The sequence below is a fragment of the Mustelus asterias genome, chromosome 8 (genome assembly GCF_964213995.1).
Source record: "Mustelus asterias chromosome 8, sMusAst1.hap1.1, whole genome shotgun sequence".
Lineage (NCBI taxonomy): Eukaryota > Metazoa > Chordata > Chondrichthyes > Carcharhiniformes > Triakidae > Mustelus > Mustelus asterias.
The window spans coordinates 92,462,158-92,489,918 of record NC_135808.1 but is presented as its reverse complement, the minus strand read 5'-3'; the positions used below and the strand labels follow the sequence as shown (position 1 = coordinate 92,489,918).

At 45.3% G+C, this 27,761-nt stretch overlaps 1 protein-coding gene across 4 annotated transcripts in view; it reads right to left on the bottom strand.

The window, feature by feature from the left end:
* The window catches only part of fggy (FGGY carbohydrate kinase domain containing), a 278,408-nt gene that overhangs the window by 99,179 nt on the left and 151,468 nt on the right, over positions 1-27,761 (bottom strand). For all 4 annotated transcript variants that reach the window (XM_078218494.1, XM_078218493.1, XM_078218491.1 and 1 more), the window contains exon 8: positions 18,594-18,697. In XM_078218494.1, coding sequence (XP_078074620.1) covers positions 18,594-18,697 — 104 coding nt within the window. The remainder of the gene's footprint in view (positions 1-18,593; positions 18,698-27,761) is intronic.

Sequence of the window (27,761 nt, the reverse complement as noted above, 5' to 3'; positions counted from 1 at the left end):
AGACCTGGGCCTACTTCGATCGGGGTGTCAGGGGGAGGGGGTGGGGGGCTCATACCTCAACAGGTTTACTCAGGTTCTGATTGCGGTGCCCTTTAAGGATGGCGCCCCGATCTCTGTGCAGCTGAGTTTTGCTGCGTGTTGAGGTCTCACTTCCCTGTATGACGGCGTGAAACAGTTCCTCTTGATTATTTTAGGCAGAGTGTTGTAAGATCTGGAGAGAAAACCAACCGGTTTCTCTGCAGGGAAACATGCCGCTTTTCCCACCGGAAATAACACTGCCATTTCTCACCCCATGTCTTTGAAAACGTTTATCTGAAGAAGGGATTAGCAGCTGGTGATGAGTTAGGATTGGTCATGGGACTTGAACTGATTACATTAAAAAGTGATTTCAGATTTTTCAACAAATTATCACTGTTGTTTTGTGTGAAAAATTCTATGCAATGACTTCACTTTGCTTCTATTCAGTTTTGAAAAGATGCACTCAATTCAAATTCTACTGCTTTTCTCTCCTTCACTTTTGCTTTTCCTTTTCATCATTCAGTCTGCTTCTCCCTACCCCTTTCTACTTTTCTTGTTCATTTTTATTCTTTTGTGTACAGTTGCAGTCTCTTATCCTGGTTCACTTCTCTATTAAACACACATCGACAAACAGCCGGCAAAAGGCACCAAATTTCTGACCAAGTGCTTCCCCATAGGGATTGAAGATTACAAACTGGCCCGCAGCAGGCAAAAGCAACAACAATACTGAGGCCTCTGATATTCCCTTTCCCTTTACATAACATAGGATCTTTACAAAAGGAAGGAAAGAAGGGAAAAATTTGAAGAGGAATTCTCACTGCACTTTCTTCCTCTTGAGGGGTAACAGCTTGCTGGCGTAGTGTTAGCCAACTCTGGTCCTGTGGTAAGAATAATTGACCTGAATCCGTTTTCATCTGCTCACATTTTGTATATCTGTGCATGTTTAAAATGGAGAAAGATGTAGAACATAGAACATAGAACAGTACAGCACAGTACAGGCCCTTCGGCCCTCGATGTTTTGCCGAGCTTTGTCCGAAACCAAGATCAAGCTATCCCACTCCCTATCATTCTGGTGTGCTCCATGTGCCTATCCAATAACCGCTTGAAAGTTCCTAAAGTGTCCGACACCACTATCACAGCAGGCAGTCCATTCCACACCGCAACCACTCTCTGAGTAAAGAACCTACCTCGCACATCCCTCCTATATCTCCCACCATGCCCCCTAGTAACAGCTACATCCACCCGAGGAAATAGTCTCTGAACGTCCACTCTATCTATCCCCCTCATCATCTTATAAACCTCTATTAAGTCACCTCTCAACCTCCTCCGCTCTAAAGAGAAAAGCCCCAGCTCCCTCAACCTTTCCTCAGAAGACCTACCCTCCAAACCAGGCAGCATCCTGATAAATCTCCTTTGCACTCTCTCCAAAGCTTCCACATCCTTCTTATAGTGAGGTGACCAGAACTGCACACAATATTCCAAATGTGGTCTCACCAAGGTCCTGTACAGTTGCAGCATAACCCCACGGCTCTGAAACTCAAACCCCCAGTTAATAACCGCTAACACACTATAGGCCTTCTTCACAGATCTATCCACCTGAGTGGCAACTTTCAGAGATCTGTGGATATGAACCCCAAGATCTCTCTGTTCCTCCACATTCCTCAGAACCCTACCGTTGACCCTGTAATCCGCATTCAAATTTGTCCTACCAAAATGAATCACCTCGCACTTATCAGGGTTAAACTTCATCTGCCAATTTTCGGCCCAGCTCTGCATCCTACCAATGTCTCTTTGCAGCCTACAACAGCCCTCCACCTCATCCACTACTCCACCAATCTTGGTGTCATCAGCAAATTTACTGATCCACCCTTCAGCCCCCTCCTCCAAGTCATTGATAAAAATCACAAAAAGCAGAGGACCCAGCACTGATCCCTGTGGTACACCGCTGGTAACTGGTCTCCAGTCTGAAAATTTTCCATCAACCACGACCCTCTGTCTTCTATGAGATAGCCAGTTACTTATCCAACAGGCCAAATTTCCCTCTATCCCACACCTCCTTACTTTCTTCATGAGCCGACCATGGGGGACCTTATCAAACGCCTTACTAAACTCCATGTATACGACATCAACTGCTTTACCTTCATCGACACACTTAGTTACCTCCTCAAAGAATTCAATCAAATTTGTGAGGCAAGACTTACCCTTCACGAATCCGTGTTGACTATCCCGGATTAAGCTGCATCTTTCCAAATGGTCATAAATCCTATCCCTCAGGACCTTTTCCATTAACTTACCGACCACTGAAGTAAGACTAACCGGCCTATAATTATCAGGGTCATTCCTATTTCCTTTCTTGAACAGAGGACAAACATTCGCCATTCTCCAGTCCTCTGGCACTATCCCCATGGACAGTGAGGACCCAAAGATCAAAGCCAAAGGCTCTGCAATCTCATCCCTTGCCTCCCAAAGAATCCTAGGATATATCTCACCTGGCCCAGGGGACTTATCAACCCTCAGTTTTTTAAAAGTTGCTAATACATCTTCCCTCAGAACATCTACCTCCTCCAACCTATCAGCCTGTATCACACTCTCATCCTCAAAAACATGGCCCCTCTCCTTGGTGAACACTGAAGAAAAGTATTCATTCATCACCTCTCCTATCTCTTCTGACTCCATGTACAAGTTCCCACTACTGTCCTTGACCGGCCCTAACCTCACCCTGGTCATTCTTTTACTTCTCACATAAGAGTAAAAAGCCTTGGGGTTTTCCTTGATCCAACCCACCAAGGACTTCTGATGCCCCCTCCTAGCTCTCCTAAGCCCTTTTTTAGTTCATCCCTTGCTAACTTGTAACCCTCAATCGACCCAACTGAACCTTGTTTTCTCATCCTTACAGGCGCTTCCTTTTTCCTCTTGACAAGACATTCAATCTCTTTTGTGAACCTCACTCGGCCATTTCCTCCCTGCCTGACAGGGACATACCTATCAAGGACACACAGTATTTGCTCCTTGAACAAGCTCCACTTTTCATTTGTGCCTTTCCCTGAGAGTTCCTGTTCCCAACTTATGTTCCCTAATTCTTGCCTAATCGCATCATAATTACGCCTCCCCCAATTATAAACCTTGCCCTGCCGTATGGCCCTATCCCTCTCCATTGCAATAATGAAAGACACCGAATTGTGGTCAGTATCTCCAAAGTGCTCTCCCACAACCAAATCTAACACTTGGCCCGGTTCATTACCCAGTACCAAATCCAATGTGGCCCCACCTCTTGTCGGCCTATCCACATATCGTGTCAGGAAACCTCCTGCACACACTGTACAAAAACTGCCCCATCCGAACTATTCGACCTATAAAGGTTCCAATCAATATTTGGAAAGTTAAAGTCACCCATGACAACTACCCTGTGACCTCCACACCTATCCATAATCTGCTTTGCAATTTCCTCCTCCACATCTCTATTACTATTTGGGGGCCTATAGAAAACTCCCAACAACGTGACCGCTCCTTTCCTATTTCTAACTTCAGCCCATATTACTTCAGTAGGCACATCCCCCTCGAACTGCCTTTCTGCAGCCGTTAAACTATCCTTGATTAACAATGCTACTCCTCCACCTCTTTTACCACCTTCCCTGCTCTGACTGAAACATCTAGATCCTGGAACTTCCAACAACCATTCCTGTGTGTTTGGTGCCCCTGATTTCAGCACAACACTTAAATACTAAATATTATCCAAACAAAGTGCCCGTCTATTTTTATTGATCAGCACAAGAAATACAATCAAATCATTCTTAAGTTTCAATTTGCCCTCAAGTAGTTAAATCTAAAACTTCCATGTAGCTTTTCTCTCATGTTTGAGCTCATACTCACACGTGGAAACCTCAACTATTACTAGAGTTTAATTTATACATGTCCTTGAATAGGTCTGCATGGGTTCCGATCCTTCAGAGAAAACAATCACAGACTTTTTAGCTACCTCTCAAAGCTCCTATGCTTGAAGTCAGGCATTAGTTTGATTTCCCTTTTCTTTGCTGACTCTCCAATACCTGGATACCTTTGTTGTGGTACAGTGACTAAAACTGTACAGAGTACTCCAGGTAAGGCAAATCCAAGTACATGCATACCTGATTATTCCCCCCTGTTTTACCCCTAACTATGATGTGGAGATGCCGGTGTTGGACTGGGGTAAGCACAGTCAGAAGTCCCACAACACCAGGTTAAAGTCCAACAGGTCCACCCGGCAGCACAAGCCTCCGGAGCACCGCCCCCCCCACCAGGCGAGCGGGAGCCGCGCCCACAAACAGGGCATATACAGACATAAACTCAACCTACAAGATAATGGTTGGAATGCGAGTCCCCACAGGCAATCAAGTCTCAAAGGCACAGACAATGCAAGAATGTATAGACAATGTATCAGGAAAGGACACTGGAAATGAACAAAAATGAATAAAAATGGATAAGTGAAGTAGAAAGGAGGGAAGCAAAGCAGAGCAAAAGAGGATAAAGAAAAGCAATGGGGAGAAAACCTGTAGTGAAGGAGAGAGAAGTAGGTGTGTTCAAATTGAATATATCAGCCGGAACCCTACCACCTCGCCCGCCACGGAATCAGTGCGGGCGAGAGTCTGACAACTGAAATCTCTGTTGATCTCAGGCGGGAATTTCCGGTCTTGCCCAAGAAAGGCCGTAAAATCCCACCCAGCTTCTCAAAACTGAAGTAATTGTTGCATCCATCCCATGCTGCATAGTTTTCATATACAAAGCTGTGATAACCAAAATAACACTCGTAATTTAATGATTTTCATATGCTGAAAGAAGGGACTATGGTTTGCAGTACTTAGATTACAAGACACTTCAAAGTCAGCAATTTAGTCATGCATGCAGGCACAACAGATAGTACCATAGTGTGGTACTCGATATTGTGGTAACACTACATCACTACATTGGCATTCTCTAGAATTTGAAGGTGAGCAGCATTAATGAGGCAGAGAATGGATTCATGCAGTGGGCTGAATCTTCTGATATGGGGAATGGCAAATGACTTGAGTCGGAGGCACCTCGGCACTCCGAGAAAGTCCTGTGCATGCACATGTGCGGCACTTACATGGGAAATTTAAACTTCCAATTGCTATCCTTGCTATTCCAATTGTACGATTCCCCATGGCAGTGGGATCAGATGGCCAGAAGTGAGATCAGATGGCCAGAGTGGGATCAGCTGAATCCATGAAAAGATCAGCCATGATCTTATTGAATGGCGGAGCAGGCTCGAGGGGCCAGATGGCCTACTCCTGCTCCTTGTTCTTATGTTCTTAGAACCACAGACACCTGGGCTGTTTGCCCTATACTTACCGTGGCTTAAAATAATACAAAGGCCCAGATTTTCACCACGGCAGAACCTCTCGTTGTGGTAAAAATCCCAGAAATGGGTCAAGTGTCAGAGTCCAGTCTCTGAACCCAGAATTTCCAATTTTCATGGAGGTGGGACTGGAATCAGGCTGGGGTTTGTACATGTGGGAATTGAGGAGGAAGCTGACTCTTCAGATCACCAGCTGCCTCCACTAACCTCATATTTCTGCACTATTGCTGCACGAAGCCTGGAGTGCGTAAAGTAGTCATGATGTGGAGACCAGGTCAAGTTTTCTGTGCATTTCCAATGGACAGCCAGAAACCTCTTGGAGAGGTGAGATACCCTCGTGAGGTTAGGCTGAAATTTTCTCATTTAATGCTGCAGAAGTGCCAGACCTTAAGTCACACTGTCTTCTCATGATGTAAGGCAGTGGAATGGTGGGGTTATTAGTCTGTGGTACGACTGGTGATGAGGAGTGAACTGGCTTCCCTTTATTCAGCCCCCTCAGCCACAATAAAGGTTTCTTAAAATTTCTTTTCCCCATAGATGCCTCTTCTAATCAGAATGTATTTTACTTTTTAATAAGGAGCCAATCAAACCAGGTTTCCTTGAGTCAAAAAAAGAGAGTCCAGGAGGGACTGGAGGGAGAGCACAAAGAGGAGCTGGAGGCCAAATGAGGGTGAGGGCTCGTATGGGCAGGAGATCCAGGGATACCCTCACTGCTTCCCTTTCACAAAGCAGTGGCTAGCACTGCTGCCTCACGGCGCCGGGGTTCGGGTTCAATTCCGCCCTTGGGTGATTTGGTATCTGCGTGGGTTTCCTCTGCGTGCTCCGGTTTCCTCCCACAGTCCAAAGACGTGCATTTTAAGTGGACTGGTCCTGCTAAATTAACCCTTAGTGTCAGGAGGATTAGCAGGGTAAATACATGGCGTTACGGGGATAGGGCCTCGGCAGGATTGTTGTCGGTACAGGATGGATGGGCCGAATGGTCTCCTTCTGCACTGTAGTGATTCTATGATTTTATGACTAGGACCATCATGTTGTCTGGCAGTTCTACAACACCCTGTGACGCCGCGATCAAGGGAGGAAGTCCGCCACAAGAACATCCCATCCGGGTGCTGGGACTGGGAAGTCCTTGTGCCTGTTAATGCAGGAGGGTAATGACAAACTCAGTGAAGAAAGTCCTGATGCTCCTTAGCTTTTGCTTATGTCCGACTCCTGCCTGTCTGCTGACTCCTGGCTCATGTGTAAGTAAGGATTGGGCCTACATCCCTTTGTCCCGTAGCTTTAGAGGGGGTAAGTGGCGAGGGTTCACTGAATAATTCCAGAGTCCTTTCAGGATATATGTCACTATCAGTCTAAGTGGGCCTTATCATTCCTCTTACAATGAGGGCCTGTGGGAAAAGCTGTGTCCAGATAGAACATAGAACATAGAAAAAATACAGCACAAACAGGCCCGTCGGCCCACAGGTTGCGCCGGTCATGTCCCTACTACCTAGGCTTATATATAGGCTTACCTATAACCCTCAATCCTATTAAGTTCCATGTAAGAAGTCTCTTAAAAGACCCTACCGAGTTTGCCTCCACCGCCACTGACGGCAGCCGATCCCACTCACCCACCACCCTCTGAGTGAAAAACTTACTCCTGACATCTCCTCTGTACCTACTCCCCAGCACCTTAAACCTGTGTCCTCTCGTAGCAGCCATTTCAGCCCTGGGAAAAAGCCTCTGAGAATCCACCCGATCTATACCTCTCAACATCTTGTACGCCTCTATCAGGTCACCTCTCATCCTTCGTCTCTCCAAGGAGAAAAGACCGAGCTCCCTCAACCTATCCTCATAAGGCATGCCAACCAATCTAGGCAACATCCTTGTAAATCTTCTCTGCACCCTTTCAATCATTTCCACATCCCTCCTGTAATGAGGTGACCAGAACTGAGCACAGTACTCCAAGTGGGGCCTGACGAGGGTCTTATAAAGCTGCATCATTATCTCCCGACTCCTAAACCCAATCCCTTGATTGATGAAGGCCAGCACACCATCCGCCTTCTTAACCACCTCCTCTACCTGCGAGGCCGATTTAAGAGTCCTATAGACCCAGACCCCAAGGTCCTTCTGATCCTCTACACTGCTAAGAGTCTTACCCTTGATATTATACTCCTTCATCCCATTTGACCTGCCAAAATGGATCACTACACATTTATCCGGGTTGAAGTCCATCTGCCACTTCTCCGCCCAGTCTTGCATCCTATCTATGTCATACTGCAGCTTCTGACATCCCTCCAAACTATCCACAACACCACCAACCTTCGTGTCGTCGGCAAACTTACCAACCCATCCCTCCACTTCCTCATCCGAGTCATTTATGAAAACGACAAACAGCAAGGGTCCCAGAACAGATCCCTGGGGCACTCCACTGGTGACCGACCTCCATTCAGAAAAAGACCCATCTACAACCTTGCCTTCTGCAGGCAAGCCAGTTCTAGATCCACAAGGCAACAGCCCCTTGGATCCCATGCCCTCTCACTTTCTCGAGACGTCTTGCATTGGGGACCTTATCGAACACCTTGCTGAAGTCCATGTAAACCACATCTACCCCTTTTCCTTCATCAATGTGTTTAGTCACATTTTCAAAGAACTCCACCAGGCTCGTAAGGCACGATTTGCCTTTGACAAAGCCGTGCTGACTACTTTTGAGCATACTAAACTTCTCTAAATGTTCATAAATCCTGTCCCTCAGGATCTTCTCCATCAACTTACCAACCACTGAGGTTAGACTCACCGGTCAGTAATTTCCTGGGCTATCCCTATTCCCTTTCTTGAAGATAGGAACCACATCTGCAATCCTCCAATACTCCGGAACCTCTCCCGTCTCCATCGACGACGCAAAGATCATCGCCAGAAGCTCTGCAATCTCTTCCCTCGCCTCCCACAGTAACCTGGGGTACATCCCATCCGGTCCCGGAGCCTTATCTAACTTGATGCTATTCAAAATTTCCAACACATCCTCCTTCTTAATGTCCACATACTCAATCTTTTCAGTCCACATCAATCCTGTAGTACAACCACCCAGGTCTTTTTCCACCGTGAATACCGAGGTAAAATATTGATTAAGCACCTCTGCTATTTCTTCGGGTTCTGTGCAGACTTTCTCACCTTCACATTTTATAGGTCCTATTCCTTCACACCTCATCCTTTTACTCTTCACATATTTATAGATGTGGTGAGGACCAATCCCAGTGGGAGGAGGGTCAAAGAACGTGAGGCCACTCGACAAGAGGTTTCAATAAGGTGAGTTGTGCTTTTGTGACAATTTATTTTGACCCCCAACTAACGGTGCCTAACTTCACCCGTGCCCACTTTGTGCCCCTAAAACTCCTTCACCTTGTGAGCCCTCCCACTATGTCCAGTTGTACGCCCATGATGCTCATCAGAAGTGGAGGCAGCCTGCTGCTTTCCATACCCTTTTGCCTGAGGTGCCCTTGATGACGTTTTCTGAGGGCCTGGACCTGGAGGACCCCGGCCGACTTTCGGGTGGCACTAATGTTGACTCGTCACCCTGTCCTGCCTGCTACCCCTAAGAAGTGCCAGATTCAGGAGGTGGTGGGGGATTCAGAGGGCTGGTCACTTCCATGGTCTCCGACTACCCGATCCCTGGGATATTCCTGTCTCCAACTGATGTACACCAGAAAGTGACCCAGAAGTCTACTTGCGAAGTTTGCCCACTGAAGTGTTTGCCTCTGCAATGGTGGATGGTGAGTGTGACATTTGTGACGCTTCACTGCTGCTCTCCTGAGAGAGCTCCTCTGAGCTGCTGTCGAGTATGGAAGGCAGGGGGGTGCTCTGCTCATGAATGGACAAGGCTCATCGGTCAATGTTCCTGCAAGGCCAGGGACATGGTCTTTTTTCATCGAGGATGTCATCCCGCTGCTACACTAACTTGTGGGGGGCAAACAACGACAATGCGTGAGATCCTCTGGGAACTGGATTGAAGGATTCCACCGGACCTGTCAAAGCAGTGAAAGCGTATCATTGGGAGGCCAGTGCATTGCTCAATCACAGACTGGGTGGCCTCATTATAGTGGGACTCTGTCTCGGTCTCAGGCCTCTGCATCAGTTGACTGGTGATAGCTTTCTTTGGTCAGTGTATTTTCTAGTGCTTTTAAAAAGCAGGTGCTTTGTAAACAGTTCAATATGTTTTTGGTTAGCTGATGAAGTTATGGGTATATCTCACTCAGTCGCAACTTCCTGTCATCGTGATATCTGCCAGGGCAATTTTCCATTGTCCCCACTGAATGTTGCACCCAGGTGCAAGGAAGAAATGAGCGCTTTGGAAGCATAGAGGATGTGCATGGCCCCTTCTCACACACAGGCAGCAAAAGCCAATCTAAGTGAGCTCAGAGGGAGGGCCACAGGTCATGAGGAAGAGGCTGCAGATTGAGCATCCAGGAATGAGGGGAAGAGGAAGGACAATCAGGTTCTACCTGATGTGGAGGGTGTACAGAAGAGGACTTCGTGATGAAAAACCATTGCTGAAGGCGAGTCAGGTTGAGCTGTGACATTGTGGCAGACATTTGCTGCATGGTTCAGCAGCAACTGGAGTCTCAGTCCATGGTCCTCATGTCCTGTCAGTGGCTTTGAAGAAAACTGCCACACTGAGTGTCTCTGTCTATGCCTCATGCTTATTTCAGGGCTCAGCAGGAGACTGGCTGGTATATCCCAGTCAGCTGCACACAGTTATACTAAGGAAATGAGTAATGCTCTGTTTGCTCATGTGAAGAGTACATTAGTTTCCCCCTGGATCTTGAGTCACAGACTCAGACAGCCACAGCCTTTGGGGGAGAGGAAGTCCACATACTTTCAGGCCTTTCCAATACAGATGAGGAAACTGAGCATGACAATGACAGAGCAGCAGGGAGGCGAGGACATGCATCCAGACCTGATTCCGTACAAGAGGCGGGTCCTTGCTAGAAGGGCCCTTGGCCAGAACAGAGTTTCATAAGCTTCTCCAAAATGACTAGTGACATTTGACAGTTCTTGGTGACAGAAAGATCCTTGCATCTTGATGCCAGAGTCTCTCAAGGAACTACCCATCCCTCATAAGGGAGTGAAGCACCATAAATGAGCTAGATTCTGTTAAGACTGCAGCTACCCTCTCCACTATAAACAGTCATCAGCAATAGTAAGTGCCTTCATCCTGGTCCATTCACGTATATGCCATTGACCATGAATGAAGCACCCATACCACCATAATCAAGGCATGCCCATAATGCAGATAATGACACAAATGAAGGCAGATTTTATGTTAGAATCCATAGAACCCCAACAGTGCAGAAGGAGGCCATTTGGCCCAGCGAATATGCACCGACCACAATCCCTCCCACGCCCTATTCCCGTAACCCCCCATATTATCCTGCTAATCCCCCTGACACTAGGGTCAATTTACCATGGCCAATCAACCTGATCCACACATCTATGGATTGTGGGAGGGAACTGGAGCACCTGGAGGAAACCCACGCAGACAAGGGGAGAATGTGCTAACTCACAGACAGTGACCCGAGGCTGGAATTGAACCCGGGTCCCTGGCACTATTAAGCATCAGTGCTAACCACTGTGCCGCCCAGAAGGAGGCCATTCAGCCCACTGACTTTGCACTGACTCTCTGACAGAGTATCTATCCCACCTAGGCCCTATCCCCGTAGCCCATATTTACCCCACTATTGCCCCTAACATAGACATCTTGGGATACTAAGGGGTGATTTAGCATGGCCAATCAACCCAACCCGCACATCTTGGGCAATTGGTGGAAACCAGAGCACCAGGAGGAAACCCACGTGGAGAAAGTGCAAACTCCACACAGTCACCCAAGGCTGGACTTGAACCCCGGTCCCTGGTGCAGTGAGGCAGCAATGCTAACCACTGTGCCACCGAGCCACCATTCACGTAGATATCACCCATACCATTCATGTCTCTCCCTATTACAGTATCACCATTACAACGCCTGTCCCTCTCCCTATTACAATATCACTATTACACTGCCTGTCCCTCTCCATTACAGTATCACCATTACACTCCCTATCTCTTTTTATTACAGTATCACCATTACACTGCCTGTCTCTCTGTTACAGTATCACCATTACACTGCCTGTCTCTCCCTGTCACAGTATCACCATTACATTGTCTGTCTCTCCATGTTAAAATATCACCATTACACTGCCTGTCTCTCTGTTACAGTATCATCATTACACTGCCTGTCTCTCCCTGTCACAGTATCACCATTACATTGTCTGTCTCTCCATGTTAAAATATCACCATTACACTGCCTGTCTCTCCGTTACAGTATCACCATTACACTGCCTGTCTCTCTCTGTTACAGAATCACCATTACACTGCCTGTCTCTCCCTGTTACAGCATCACCATTACACTGCCTGTCTCTCTCTATTACAGAATCACCATTACACTGCCTGTCTCTCCCTGTTACAGCATCACCATTACACTGCCTGTCTCTCTCTGTTACAGAATCACCATTACACTGCCTGTCTCTCTGTTACAGTATCATCATTACACTGCCTGTCTCTCCCTGTCACAGTATCACCATTACATTGTCTGTCTCTCCATGTTAAAATATCACCATTACACTGCCTGTCTCTCCGTTACAGTATCACCATTACACTGCCTGTCTCTCTCTGTTACAGAATCACCATTACACTGCCTGTCTCTCCCTGTTACAGCATCACCATTACACTGCCTGTCTCTCTCTATTACAGAATCACCATTACACTGCCTGTCTCTCCCTGTTACAGCATCACCATTACACTGCCTGTCTCTCTCTGTTACAGAATCACCATTACACTGCCTGTCTCTCTCTCCCTGTTACAGCATCACCATTACACTGCCTGTCTCTATTACAGAATCAGCATTACACTGCCTGTCTCTCTCTCTCTGTTACAGTATCACCATTACACCGCTTGTCTCTCCCTGTTACATCTCCTGTCGCTGCTGTTCAGCGTCAGGGGTGCTTTGCTTTCATTAAGGGAAGATGCTGGTTCACTCAGTAACCCAGTAAGGTATCTTTTGGGCCAGATAGAGGAAGGTGGGGAAAATGCATTGGTTGGTGTTATAGAACATAGAACATAGAACAGTACAGCACAGAACAGGCCCTTCGGCCCACGATGTTGTGCCGACCTTCATCTGAAACCAAGATCAAGCTATCCCACTCCCTACCATCCTGGTGTGCTCCATGTGCCTATCCAATAACCGCTTAAATGTTCCTAAAGTGTCTGACTCCACTATCACTGCAGGCAGTCCATTCCACACCCCAACCACTCTCTGCGTGAAGAACCTACCTCTGATATCCTTCCTATATCTCCCACCATGAACCCTATAGTTATGCCCCCTTGTAATAGCTCCATCCACCCGAGGAAATAGTCTTTGAACGTTCACTCGATCTATCCCCTTCATCATTTTATAAACCTCTATTAAGTCTCCCCTCAATCTCCTCCGCTCCAGAGAGAACAGCCCCAGCTCCCTCAACCTCCCTCAACCTTTCCAAACCAGGCAGCATCCTGGTAAATCTCCTCTGCACTCTTTCCAGCGCTTCCACATCCTTCTTATAGTGAGGTGACCAGAACTGCACGCAATATTCCAAATGCGGTCTCACCAAGGTCCTGTACAGTTGCAGCATAACCCCAACGCTCTTAAACTCCAACCCCCTATGGACTTTTAAAATGCCTTTCACCAAATGCCTCACGGGACAGTAATGGAGATGAGAGAACATGGGGTCAATGAGAAGGTCAGTGAATTAGATTAAAAACTGGCTAGATTGGAGAACATGATGTGGAGATGCCGTATTTGCTACCAAATAAACCTGTTGGACTTTAACCTGGTGTTGTGAGACTTCTTACTGTAGATTGGAGAAAGCAGAGTGCAGGGTTTGAAGGATATTGTCTCAAATGTTTGGACACAGGTGTTCTGTGTTGCGACTGCTCGGATTAAACAGGGTGGATTCAGAAAGAATGTTCCTGATGGTGGGGGAGTCCAGAACTAAGGGTCATAGATTGAGGACTGAGGTGAGGAAAATTTCTTCATCCAGAGGGTGGTGAATGTGTGGAATTCACTACCACAGAAAGTAGTTGAGGCCAAAACATTGTGTGATTTCAAGAAGAAATTAGATATAGCTCTTGGGGATAAAGGGATCAAGAGATATGGGGAGTAGACAGGATCAGGATATTGAATTCAAAGATTAGCATGATGAAAATGAATGGTGGAGCAGGCTCGAAGAGCTGAATGGCCTACTCCTGCCTCTATTTTCTATGTTTCTATATTTTTCTATGATATGGTATCTTGTGCATGATGTTTAGACAATTGTGCCATGACAGTTCATCGAAAGAACTCGTGCCACATCCTTAATGTTCTGGGTTAAAAATTAGGCGCTAGAAGCATAAGTCATGGCTTAAATATGCCTCAGCAAACCGCACAAACCACATCCTGTGTCACTGGAAATGACAATGCAGCCACTGTCATGGCGACAGCACATGACCTATATTACTACATGGCTTACCATTCTGTGCTGTGTCCACCAAGGACAAAGTGCAGCACTACAGTGCAGATGAACATCTAGCACCGAACATTCATGCTGCAGATGCACTTGCTGATCAGCATCTGCTTGTTGAATGGGATTATTAAGCCTTCTTTAAAGTCACACACAGAGGTGAAAACCGAGAGATACAAGGAGCATCTTAATTTCTCTTGATGAAGACATGTTGAGATGCAGCTTAACACATTGCTCTCAACATACTCTGCTCAGTAAAGTGATAGCACAACGTCCACATTACTACCATTTGCCAAAACAATCTCAATACCTCCTTTACTCATGCTATTAGAGATTTACCATCTGGAACATCCAGCAGCTCTGACACCTTTGTGATCTCCAGGGTTATTTGCTCCATGAGGTACATGGGCCTCAAGTGATCTTTCTCACCCACAGTATGGGCCATATCTCTGGCATTCTCCACCCCTTTGTTCTGCGACTACAATATGAATTTAGGTCACCCTTATATATAGTGCATGCAGAGATAATGTTCTTCAATGTGTCTGCACATCAGATTGCATATTCAAATCTCTTTTGTGCACAGTTTAATGAGCTGCTTACACAAGCCTCTGCTTCAGCATTGAGGATTGTGTTTGCCATGTCTCATATCTTATCTGTAGCAGGCACGTGACCCTTCCCTTTGACATCTGTGCCAATGAATCAAGCTACCTACCTTGCCAGAATGCAAAAGATCAGTTGATCTTTTGTAGCACTGATTCCATGATCTTTTGTGGCTGCCAGTGGCACTCACCACTGCTGCAATCTGCATCTATCCTCCTTGCTCATGGTAGGTGGCTTTTGACAACCAGCTGGGTAAATGATGTGCCTTTGCCTTTGGATTTCCTTGACCAGGATCTCCATATCCCAGTTGGAAAGACATGGGCAGCAGGTCCCAACCCTTTAGATGCGCCTGATCTATGCAACATTCTAAGAATTAATAAGTTAATGAATGAAGATGTAAGGCGAGAAGGGTTATGGGCAACTCAAAATACGTTGCCATAATTCACTTATGTGAGCTTACATGCACTAATCGTCCACATCATCTCAACTATGAGTACAATTAATGGTGTAGTTGAGAGAAGGGCTCTGCACATATGCTTGGTGCCATATATGTTGTGGATGCCTCTCCAAAGTACATGTTGTGCTCCAGGTCAACTGACAGCCCTACTTGCTTACTGCATCTTATTCAGACAGGTATGCCACTACACTGCAAATTTGATGGACCTGCAGGGTCCACAGTGTGAGCGTATCCAGAGAGACAAGTGACAATAGGCAAGTGGACGGGAGTATGTGCAGGGCAATTTTCTTTCATCCACTGAGTCGTCAGCTTACCAAATCTTATTCACACCAACTAATAGTGACAGGAGAATGACAGGTCCATGATCTTGGGAATACACTCAGTGGTTTAGTTTAGAAGTATCAATGACAACTCTCCCATTGGTGTGAATTAGGACAGATCTCACAAGGCATGTACCTGTCGAGCAGAATGTGTCAGAGGAGTTCAGGTGAGTGCATTGCTCAGGGGGGTGAGGGTCATTCCTGGCCACTGTTCCTTGGCATTGCCCCCTAGCATTTTGTCCCGCCCGAGAAAGATACATTTAAGTTCTTACTTTTGATATGCAATGTCAGCATCAAGCCTGTTGATTTCAGAGCTTAACTTTTGAACAAATATACATAGTCATTGATCACTTGCGACTTCAAGGTTCTTTTGGGGGGAAATTGGCTGTGTGCTACTTTGGAAGACCTTGCTGTAGAAATGAAGTGGCCTACTCTATTTCAAGATAAGGAACAATACCTCCCAAAGAGCTTTGATTCTCTGTTCTCAGAAGCCAAGCTGTACAGTGACAAAACAAAATGGATGCTGGAGTTGGTGGGCAGAATTTTCCAATCTCCCTCACCCCGAAACCGGAAAATGGCGCCCGAGGTCAATGGACCTTTCCATGGTTCGTCCCTCATTGGCTCCGATTCCCGTGGCGGGGTGGGACAGTAAAATTTGCTCCAGTATCTGCGTGCACACGCAATGGGCTGAATTTTACTGCGGCCCCTGTCCTTCTGGCTAAAATGTTGGGGAAGCCTGCCCATGATCCCAACAGCCTTAGAGCAATTTAATGTTGGGGGCTGCATTAATTGCTTTAAGATCAGATTTCCACCCCTCTCTTGAGATGACGTCCTGCCTAAGAGAGTTCCCAGTCAGTCGAATGGCTAGCAACACTCTAGCCCTGGCCATGCCAGACAGGCATGGTGGACACTACTCAGACCACTGGTGGTCACTACTCAGACCACAGGTAGTCCCACCATGCCGCGGATCTCAGGTATTTTTCCAAAGAAGACTCCCCCTCCCCATCTGCCTGCTGCACCTCCCCCCCCACCCCACCCCCCCCGCCCCCCCCCCCCACCCCCCCCCCCCCCCCCCCCCCACCCCGCCACCAGCTTGCCTGACAGCAGCCAATGCAGCCATAGCTGCCAAGCTTTCTGCATGGCAAGGGTCTTTCCCACCCATTGCCGCAGGTTAAAATACCAGCAGCAATAGAATAAGACCCTTACAAGGCCATTGATTGGCCGCTTAAGGGCCTCAATAGGCCTGAGGTCAAGGCGCTTAACCAATGCCTCCCCCACCTCCCACCCCTGTAAAATGTCAGACAGGTTCTGGGTTGGTGGGTAGGTAGTGCTGGATTTATAAGCCACCTTCAAAGCCACGTGTGGGGAGTGTAAAATCCACCCCATTAATTTACTCTGCATGTTAATAGCATTGCAAATTTAATACTGTTAGCCAGAAGCAATTTTCCTCCAAAAGAGTTATGTTTTAAAGTCAGAAATGTCCTACTGCCAGGTATATTTGTTTGGATGTTGCTTTGCATCCCTGAACATTTTCCATTGTGCAAACAGGGTAAAGTCTGTACACAGGGAACCACATATTATTTTCAATTCCTTCCACTAAAATCAGTTTCACAGCATAAATGCAAACTAAGGGTTGGATTTCCGCCCCTTTCAGCCAGTGGAATCTCCTGTCCAGGCACTGGGTACCCCAGCGACAGGTTCCCCAGTGCCAGGACAGGCGAGGCATGCAAAACTCTGTAGACGTTGGCAGGACTGGAAGATCCCACAGGCAGACAATGGCAAACCACCTCTACCACCAGAAAACACTTCACGGAGGGCAGGAATATTCCACCTAAGTGTTACGATTCAATAGCACAAAGCTATTTGCTGTGGTCACATAATTTGCATATGATTATCATGTATGAAAACCTGAGTTTCCCCTCACACACATGGTGAGTCGTGCATATCCCCTGAACAGGAAGTATCAAGAAATACTTGGGTGCACAGATTTATTGAGTTCTGACAAGATTTGCTCATAACTATCATTCGTAAAATTCCAGCATCAGTACTCCTCAATTATTGCCTTATTGGGCCAGATTCGCTGGCCTTGCCCCGCAGCTGGGATTCTCCAGTTCCACTGCAGCCAACGAAGATTTGGCTGAGCGCCAAATTCTCCATTCTCACTGGCAGTGGTGACGGGGCATGAAGGGCCAGAGAATTTTGGCCATCGTCTTTTGAATCCCTGTTATTTCAGCTAGTGCAGAATTTTATTTATATAATCACAACAAGGGTAGGTTATTCAATTCAAGCAGAGAATCGTTCATCCCTGTAGATCATCTTACAAAGGTGTTATTGTTATTGTAAAGGTGGTGCACTGGAGCTGGGTACACCTAAAGCTGATCAAAGCAGTTTGAATATCAGCTTGATTAGACAGGTTTCTCACTGCAGGAATTAATTCCAAATATTTATCATTGCAGCCTTGGGGCACTTTGAAGCAAAACATGACCACCTTGAATTGCAGCATTTTGCAAACCTGAATATGTCACACAAAAAGTCAGTTAAAATGTATAGTTCAGTCAGTAACCTTTTACATTTGACAATTAACAGATTTTAATAAGAATAAATAATGGCCCACCATCTGTGATTAAAATAATAGAGACTAATGGCATTCATCATTACAAACTGCAAACTCAGAGGAATGCAGACGAATGGTTACGCATGAAAATCTGAAAGTTGCTTTCCAAGATGTAATGATGTACCTTTAGTTTTGCAAAAATGTCATCTCATTGTCTGACTCACCAGTCCAAAGCACTAATCAGTATGACATCCCTATACTTGCTTGGTACTCACAAATGTAAATTCGCCAAAAAAGTGATGGCTTGTCCATTTCAGTATAATTACAAAGTAAGTCCTAATTACTGTGATGATATTGTGCCTTTAAGAAATGTATTTTCTTAAAATGTTGAGGTGTAGGCCACTGTTGTCTCCTTTGCTGCTTCAATACAGCTTTAACAATTTATGCACTGTATCACCAAACTACTTTATCATTCTAATCGCATAGTTTAGTCTAAAGAACATGATTTTTATAGCTCTGGTTTTAACAATAAATTAATTTATTTGTTAACCTATCACTTGAGACCGGTTGTTAAACTATTTGAATGATGTAGTGTTGTACAAACACCCTTATCCTGTTTTTGCCTTCACAACAGGTTAATCGTTAGATGTGACCAAGAGATTGAAATAATTCATAAAATTTGAGCATGACATTCCTGAGTTTGTGCCAGAATTGTCTACCTGGTTGAAACACTGTTGAGAATGCTTACCGCCATGTGGCAGGAGGATGTTCCACAGATGAGAGCAAATCTTGATGAAATTGGCATGTTCTCACAAGGCAAGTTGGAACCTTTTACATCAGCCCCAATCACACCTGTGGGGGAAACAAACACCTTTCTTGAGAAAGAGATAAATCATCCAAATTAATTATCCAAACCTGCCAAGCTCACTCTGGGTAACTCTTGTTATTTATTCCTTTACCAATCCTCCAGAGTTACAGTACAGAAGAACTGTATGGCGATGCATTTCACCACAAACATAAGCGGTGAACGCTATTGCCAATAGTGTCAGGTAATTTGTGTCCGCACGGTGTCAACATTAAAATGGTTTCTCTTTATTGTCAGTAAGATTTTATTTGGGTATCCCAGAATAAGGAATTACACTGAACATTTTGCAACTAATTTGATTTTGAGTTGAAGCTTCTAATGCCTAGGCTCCTAATCTGTTGTCAAAGCATTCTTAATACAAACACTTTAATGTCACTATGCAGCATTTGTAATTTTTTCTGCACCTTGCCATGACCATCAGGGTTTTATGGGATGACAATGGCCCATTCACTGGCTGGAAAGTCAGGACAGTAAGAAGTCTCACAACACCAGGTTAAAGTCCAACAGGTTTATTTGGTAGCAAATACCATAAGCTTTCGGAGCACTGCTCCTTCGTCAGATGGAGTGGATATCCACTCCATCTGACGAAGGAGCAGTGCTGTTGGACTTTAACCTGGTGTTGTGAGACTTCTTACTGTGCTTACCCCAGTCCAACGCCGTCATCTCCACATCATGAAAAGTCAGGTGCAGCCCACCTCAGCTGGTCATGGGAGCCCTGATGCAATTAATAAAAAGCAATTAAAAACAAAAATTATTATGGGATGTAGTATTGCTGACTAGACCAACATTTATTGCCCATCCCTAGTTGCCCTTCAGAAGGTGGTGGTGAGCTGCCTTCTTGAATTGCTGCAGTCCCTGAGGTGTAGGTACACTCACAGTGCTGTTAGGGAGGGAATTGCAGGATATTTACGCAGTGACAGTGAAGGAATGGCGATATATTTCCAAGTCAGGATGCTGAGTGACTCGGTGCGGAAACTCCAGGTGGTGGTGATCCCAGGTATTTGCTGCTCTTGTCCTTCTAGATGATCATGGCCGTGGATTTGGAAGATGCTGCTTTGGTAAATTGCTGCAGTGCATCTTGTAGATGCTACATGCGGCTGCCACTGTTTGTCGGTGGTGGAGGGATTGAATGTTTGTGGGAGGGGAAGCAGTCAAGCAGGATGCTTTGTCTTGGATGGTATCGAGCTTCTCGAGAGTTGCGAAGCTGCACCCATCCAGGCAAGTGGAGAGAATTCCATCACACTCCTGACTTGTGCCTTGCCGATTGTGGACAGGATTTATGGGGTCAGGAAGTGAGTTACTTGCTGTAGGATTTCCAGCCCTAGGCCTGCTCTGGGAAAGAGGGACAGACAGTCAGATTGGATGATCCCCTCAACCGCCCGCTGCCTAGATCCGTCAATGGCTGCCTTGGCCTGGCCCAGGAACAGGCTTACAAGAAGGACCTCCTCCCTCCTCACTCACCTCTGCACCAAAGATTAGGAGCGTGGGGCTGAAGTGCAACCAAAGATTGAGCAGCAGCCCCTTCAAAAAGCCAAAAAGGGGCTGCAACCTCTGGTAATCGATGTAGACATGGAACACAGACTGTTCAAGGCTGAAGGAAACACAGGCCACCTGGGAATCCGTGACCCACCTTAACCTTCTATTGCACAGTACTGCTATGTAAAGCACATGGGATTGGGGGTAGTGTATTGAGATGGATAGAAAACTGGTTGGGAGACAGGAAACAAAGAGTAGGAATAAACGGGCATTTTTCCAAATGGCAGGGAATGACTAGTGGGGTGCCGCAGGGATCAGTGCTGGAATTCCAGCTATTCACTCTATACATTAATGATTTAGATGAGGGAACTAAATGTAATATCTCCAAATTTCCAGATGACACAACGCTGGGTGGGAGGATGAGATGTGAGGAGGATCCAGAAATTATTCAGTATGATTTGGACAAGTTGAGTGAGTTGGTAAATGCATGGCAGATGCAGTATAATTTGGATAAATGTGAGGCTATCAACTTAGCATAAACTGGAAGGGAGGTTACTATCTGAATGGCCATAAATTAGGAGAGGGGAATGTGGAATGAGACCTGGGTGTCCTCGTACACCAGTCACTGAAGGTAAGCATGCAGGTGCAATAGGCAGTAAAAAAGGTAAACGGTATGTTGGCCTGCATAGGAAGAGGATTCACGTACAGAAGCTTGATGAAGTTATGTTGGGCTTTGGTGAGGCCACAACTGGAATAATGTGTGCAGTTTTGGTCTCCTTATCTGAGGAAGGATGTTCTTGCCCTAGGGGGAGTGCAGAGAAGGTTTACCAGACTGATTCTTGGGGTGGCAGGACTGACGTATGAGGAGAGATTGAATCAGTTAGGGTTGTATTCGCTGGAGTTCAGAAGAATGAGGAGAGATATCATAGAAGCATAAAAAAGTCTAACAGGACTGACAGTGTAGATGCAAGAAGGATGTTCCTGATGGTGGGGGTGTCCAAAATCAAGGGGTCACAGTCTGAGGTTACAGGGTAGACTGTTTAGGACAGAGATGAGGAGAAATTTCTTCACACAGAGAGTGGTCAGCCTGCGGAATTCGTTACCACAGAACGTAGTTGAGGCCAAAACATTGTGGGCGCGATCTTATGAAAACAATTCTCAGTGTTGAATGAACAAAAAATGGAAGAGTTTCGGACCTGTTTATTGGGCAAGTTTGAAAATGCAGTCTTATGGTACTTAGAGCCATAGAACCATAGAAAATTACAGCTCAGAAACAGGCCTTTTGGCCCTTCTTGTCTGTGCCGAACCATTTTTTGCCTAGTCCCACTGACCTGCACTTGGACCATATCCCTCCACACCCCTCTCATCCATGAACCCGTCCAAGTTTTTCTTAACTGTTAAAACCCCGCATTTACCACTTTATCCGGCAGCTCATTCCACACTTCCACCACTCTCTGCGTGAAGAAGCCCCCCCTAATATTCCCTTTAAACTTTTCTCCTTTCACCCTTAACCCATGCCCTCTGGTTTTTTTCTCCCCTAGCCTCAGCGGAAAAAGCCTGCTTGCATTCACTCTATCTATACCCATCAAAATCTTATACACCTCTTTCAAATCTCCCCTCAATCTTCTACGCTCCAGGGAATAAAGTCCCAACCTATTCAATCTCTCTCTGTAACTCAGCTTCTCAAGTCCCGGCAACATCCTTGTGAACCTTCTCTGCACTCTTTCAACCTTATTTACATCCTTCCTGTAACTAGGTGACCAAAACTGTACACAATACTCCAAATTCGGCCTCACCAATGTCTTATATAACCTTACCATAACACTCCAACTTTTATACTCGATACTCCGATTTATAAAGGCCAATGTACCAAAGGCACTCTTTACGACCCTATCCACCTGTGACGTCACTTTTAGGGAATTCTGTACCTGTATTCCCAGATCCCTCTGTTCAACTGCACTCTTCAGAGTCCTACCATTTACCCTGTACGTTCTACTTTGGTTTGTCCTTCCAATGTGCAATATCTCACACTTGTCTGCATTAAATTCCATTTGCCATTATTCAGCCCATTTTTCTAGTTGGTCCAAATCCCTCTGCAAGCTTTGAAAACTTTCCTCACTGTCCACTACACCTCCAATCTTTGTATCATCAGCAAACCTGCTGATCCAATTTACCACATTATCATCCAGATCATTGATATAGATGACAAACAACAATGGACCCAACACCGATCCCTGCGGCACACCACTAGTCACAGGCCTCCACTCAGAGAAGCAATCCTCCACTACCACTCTCTGGCTTCTTCCATTGAGCCAGTGTCTAATCCAATTTACTACTTCCCCATGTATACCTAGCGACTGAACCTTCCTAACTAACCTCCCATGAGGGACCTTGTCAAAGGCCTTGCTGAAATCCAGGTAGACAACATCCACCGCCTTCCCTTCATCCACTTTCCTGGTAACCTCCTCGAAAAGCTCTAATAGATTGGTCAAACATGACCTACCACGCACAAAGCCATGTTGACTCTCCCTAATAAGTCCCTACTTAGTGCAAAAAAAGTGCCAGGATGCGATTTTCACCAGCAGGGGTGGGGGTGTTGGGTGGGGGGGTTGGTTGCAGCCTGAGCTCGCCAGGGAAACCAGCAGCTGAGCTCTAGGGGCACTACTGCACAGGCGCCCCAATCTCCCAGTGTACTGGGAGATCTTCTGTCACCACCCCCCCACGGACACGCTAACCTGTCCCACGGACATCAGTTCACCCCCCCCCTCCCAATTACCCGCTGTGCTCTACCAGGCCCCACACCAACAGAGTGACGGTGTAAACCCTGCCCAAGATCTGGAGGGAAAACTGGGCTGTGCAGCTGGACAGCTTCACATCGGTTTTCAGTCTGAGCCTGCCGCTTAGAAAAAATATGATAAGACTCCATCTCTACGTAGGCTGTCATCTTCTTCCAAACATCTCAGCAAGGGCAATTCCTAATGGAAAACCCATTGGTCTCAGTAATGCAGCTGGACAGATTTTTAAATAGATATAATTGACACGAACGCTCACGAAAGATATAATTGACACTCAGGAGTGTGAAAAACGTCAAAGTAAAAATGAAGGAAAATGATTGCTAAAACAAGTTGTTAGAATTCACATACTATATTAACGTCCTTTCTATAACCTCTGATCAATCCCGAGCAATCCTGAATGTGGATTTCAAATGGGTGTTTTTTATTTCTGATACATTGCAAGTTAGAACAGTGGATAATGGTAAATAGCAGCTAAATTCCCACAAATTAATAATTGAATGAAACCTCCAGCCATTTGAGATGTTGGTCAAACTCAGGAAAATGTATCAGAATACAAGATAGAAACATAGAAAATAGGAGTAGTAGGCCATTCGGCCCTTCGAACCTGCTCCGCCATTCATTCTAATCATTGCTGACCATCAAATTCAATATCCTGATCTGGCCTTACCCCCCCATATCCCTTGATCCCTTTAGCCCCAACAGCCATAGAAACATGTTTTCAGCATGTCTTCTTACTGTTGTCCATTTCCTGTTCTCAGCTACCTAATTTACTCTAATAATAGGCAGTTAGAACCAGAAAATTCTGGTCTGTGTTTCACTATAAGTTGCAAAACGTTACCGAGGCTACTACATTCTCCATCCCTCGGAGGGCGAAAGGTACCATTCCACAGGCTGAAAGAAACATTCTTCCTGCTATCAAACTATCGATGCAGTGTTTTATTCTTTCTTTCAATTATTCCAATGTCAATGAGATAGTTGGGGTATTCTGTTTATTTGTAATTTTGCAGAATTCCCTAAATCCAAAACGAAATCAGTAGTCAGGTAGTTGCCAGTTAAGTCAACTAAGAACAGTGGTGGGCAACCTGTGGCCCATCTGGGTTCTGAGTGCTGCCCACGAAACAGCCTGCTGACCGTTGTCCATACACAGGGTTGCCACAGTCTGCTCATTTTCATCCACGTAGCTTTTTTTTCCTACTGACATGACTGAAGTAGCACACACGGAAAGCAAGGGCAAGTGAATTGGGGGGCGTGCTGATTGCACATATCTTTGACTGTGAGGGACATGCACTCCCTTGGCGTCCAATGCTTAAATATTTCTTTTGTTTTTTGCCATTTGAAATTGATGACAGTTCTATTAATATATGAATGATTAAGCATTTTCTATAACTTGGTATGAAGTATTCGGCATGTGCTAAATGTATTCAATCTTATTCCATGGGTCACGGTGAGTGAAAAAGCCTGATTTCAATCTTGCAGTCCACTGAGATGAAAGAGGGCCATTCATTGACTCAGAACCTGCTTGTGGGCAGGCAGTGTAATGAGGTATGCAGTATTACTGGCAATGCAATTTCATATATGGCAGATGTGGGAGGATTATCTGTCTTTATGACAAATGGCAGAAGCACAGATGCATGACACACATGGACTCCCCACGATGGGATCGTTGTCTGCCAACCCACTTCTACCATTCCACAGCAAGCGGATCCATCCAATAGAAGCCTCACTGGAAAAGCAACTATACACAAATATATTCTAACTAAACAAAAACATCACAGCCCAGACCTTTCGCTTGGTTATACTGCTGCCAGATGTGAAATATGGCAGAACTTACACCGGCCATAGGGTATGTCCTGATTCCAATCATTCGTTTAGAATGTCAGTTACTTAATGTTGGTGAGCTTATTGGCCGCAAATGTAAAGTCAGGCTGTAGGGGGCGCAGAGACGAGCCTCTGCAGACTGCTGTAGTGTGCAGGCTTAGGTTGGAAACTTTTTTAAAATGGAGTCTAACTCTATGCAATTAATCACTGCTCTGTATTTCTGTCATTCAAATAGTGTTTCAACATGTCTATGTTGCCATATTGTATGATCACTGCACCCTGTCCCCATTACTTTTCTCCTACTTCTCAGCCATTGACAATTAACTGGACACAGTTATCTTCCTGCACTTTGCCCAGGCGGTATATGCATAACGCTTGACAATGAAACACACATACATCCTCAGGGAACACTCGAGTAATCAAGAATAAGACCCTTGGTGAATTCTTTGCCTTTCTAATCCTACCATGCATCCCTACTGCCAGCCAGTTTAATATTGTTCAATTTATCCCAGTTAGCAGATTAACCCTGTGACCTTCCGAATGGGTACAACCCTGTAATTACTGGGTAAACTCAATGAGCCATCAGTACAATATTGCTACATTTTAATTAGCAAAAACAGGGAAGTTATTTTACAGTTAGCCATTACTAATGTTAGTAAATATAGTGTTGGATATTTAAACACACCAAAATTTAATTGGCTTTATATTTATTTCTGAACACAAGGGAAAAGAACACTTCCAGACACTATGATATGGGAGCTTGTTAATGCTCCAATGTGTCTTACTATAAAGGAACAGGATAGGCCAGCCTATTCACCCTATCTCAGAAACATTCCCTCTCTGATGCACCATGAGAGAGTAGCACTTTAACACAGGCCCACAATGGCAAATGAAAACCCTAGGTGTTTGAATTGCAGGTATCACTTTGCCTTCTGTTCCCCGCATAACCTTTACTGCCTTGACGCAACAGTGGTGCTGGCAGGACAGCAAAAGATACACTAAGTTAAGTTTATTTATTACTGTCACATGTAGGTTTACATTAACACTGCAATGAAGTTAATATGAAAATCCCCTAGTCACCACACTCCGGTACACTGTTTGGGTACACTGAGGGAGAATTTAGCACGGCCAATGCACCTAACCAGGACATCTTTCGGACTGTAGGAGGAAACTGGAGCAGCCGGAGGAAACCCACGCAGACAGGGGGAGAACGTGCAGACTCCACACAGTGACCCAAGCCAGGAATCAAACCCAGGTCCCTTACACTGTGAGATAACAGTGCTAATCACAGTGCCACCATGCCACTAGAAGCAAGGGAAATAATTTTCAAGTATATAAAAAGAAATCTGTTGCACTTTTCTTGCATGGTTAACTATTACTAATTCTTCCACTTGCTAATTATTTCTGTGGCCTTAAGGATGAATTTGATACACTATAGTCACAGTAATATATAGTTTAAAAAGAAGAATGCATCTGAAGGCGTAGGGAATAAAATGGTGGTCATTATTTGAAACATGATGCATGTAAATTAAGCTGGTGTTTTTTTTCAGAGAAAGTCCCCTGAAAGAATGTTCTATTCTTTGCAATCCCAGATGGTACTACCAGTCCCTGCAAGCAGTTATCTGTGGTGGTATTCTGTGCTTCTGCATCCTGTCTGAGACATGCACATGGGAAAGGGAGCTCTGTTCCTCAGTCGCACACAGACAGAGGGAGAGTCCCTCAAACAAGTAGTACTCTGTGAGTCATGTGGCTCAGGCTGAATCACTCTGGGACCGAAACCAAACTTTAGCCAGTAACCTTGATAATAGGACTTGGGGACAGAAAGAGCAATACAATCCCAAGTGCAGTGGATGGACTTTGTTTCAGATAACATTTTGTCACGTCATTTTTAACATTTCATAATTTAAAGTGTTATTTTATGGAACAAAACACAAATGGGAGTGAGTTGCAGAATGACAAACACTTCTGCTTCTATAATGAGCTTAGACAGCAACACTCAGATTTCTCAGAATACTGTAACTTAGCGAGTGTTCTGCAGCCATAATGCCCTGCTTAATTATTCTATTTAATAAATATTGTATTTTTTGTATTGTTGGCATTGTGTGCTGCAACAAGTGAACTTTCTGGCTATTGCTCAAGGCTTAAGAGCTATTGATTTAAGTGATCAGTAACAGAAAGGGGATATTTTAATGACTAAGAGTTCATAAGAACACATATAGCAGGAATAGGGGAATTACAGAGAAATAAAACAATTCCTTTCACTGGGAGGTGATAAGTGAGAGATAAATAAACCTTGTCTTCTTTAATTAAAGCAAATTACTGCGGATGCTGGAATCTGAAACCAAAAGAGAAAATGCTGGAAAATCTCAGCAGATCTGGCAGCATCTGTAGGGCGGCACGGTAGCACAGTGGTTAGCACTGCTGCTTCACAGCTCCAGGGTCCCGGGTTCAATTCCCGCCTCGGGTAATGTGTGGAGTTTGCACATTCTCCTCGTGTCTGCGTGGGTTTCCTCCGGGTGCTCCGGTTTCCTCCCACAGTCCAAAGATGTGCGGGTTAGGTTGATTGGCCAGGTTAAACAAAAATTGCCCCTTAAGAGTCCTGAGATGTGTAGGTTAGTGGGATTAGCGGGTAAATATGTGGGGGTAGGGCCTGGGTGGGATTGTGGTCGGTGCAGACTCGATGGGCCGAATGGCCTCCTTCTGCACTGTAGGGTTTCTATCTATGAGAGAAAAGCTTTGACAAAGGGTCATCTAGACTTGAATCATCAACTCTTTTCTCTTTTGGTTTCTCTTGTCTTCTTTAACCACGTCAACTGATCTCCAAAATTCTGTATGGTTTGTGCTAAACTTGAACAAGTTGACACTTACTTTGATAAAAAATTCCCATTTTCTTATTTTCTATGTCAAAATCAGCTGAGATGCAGCTCAACAAAAAAAATACATTATTTGACAAGACACTACT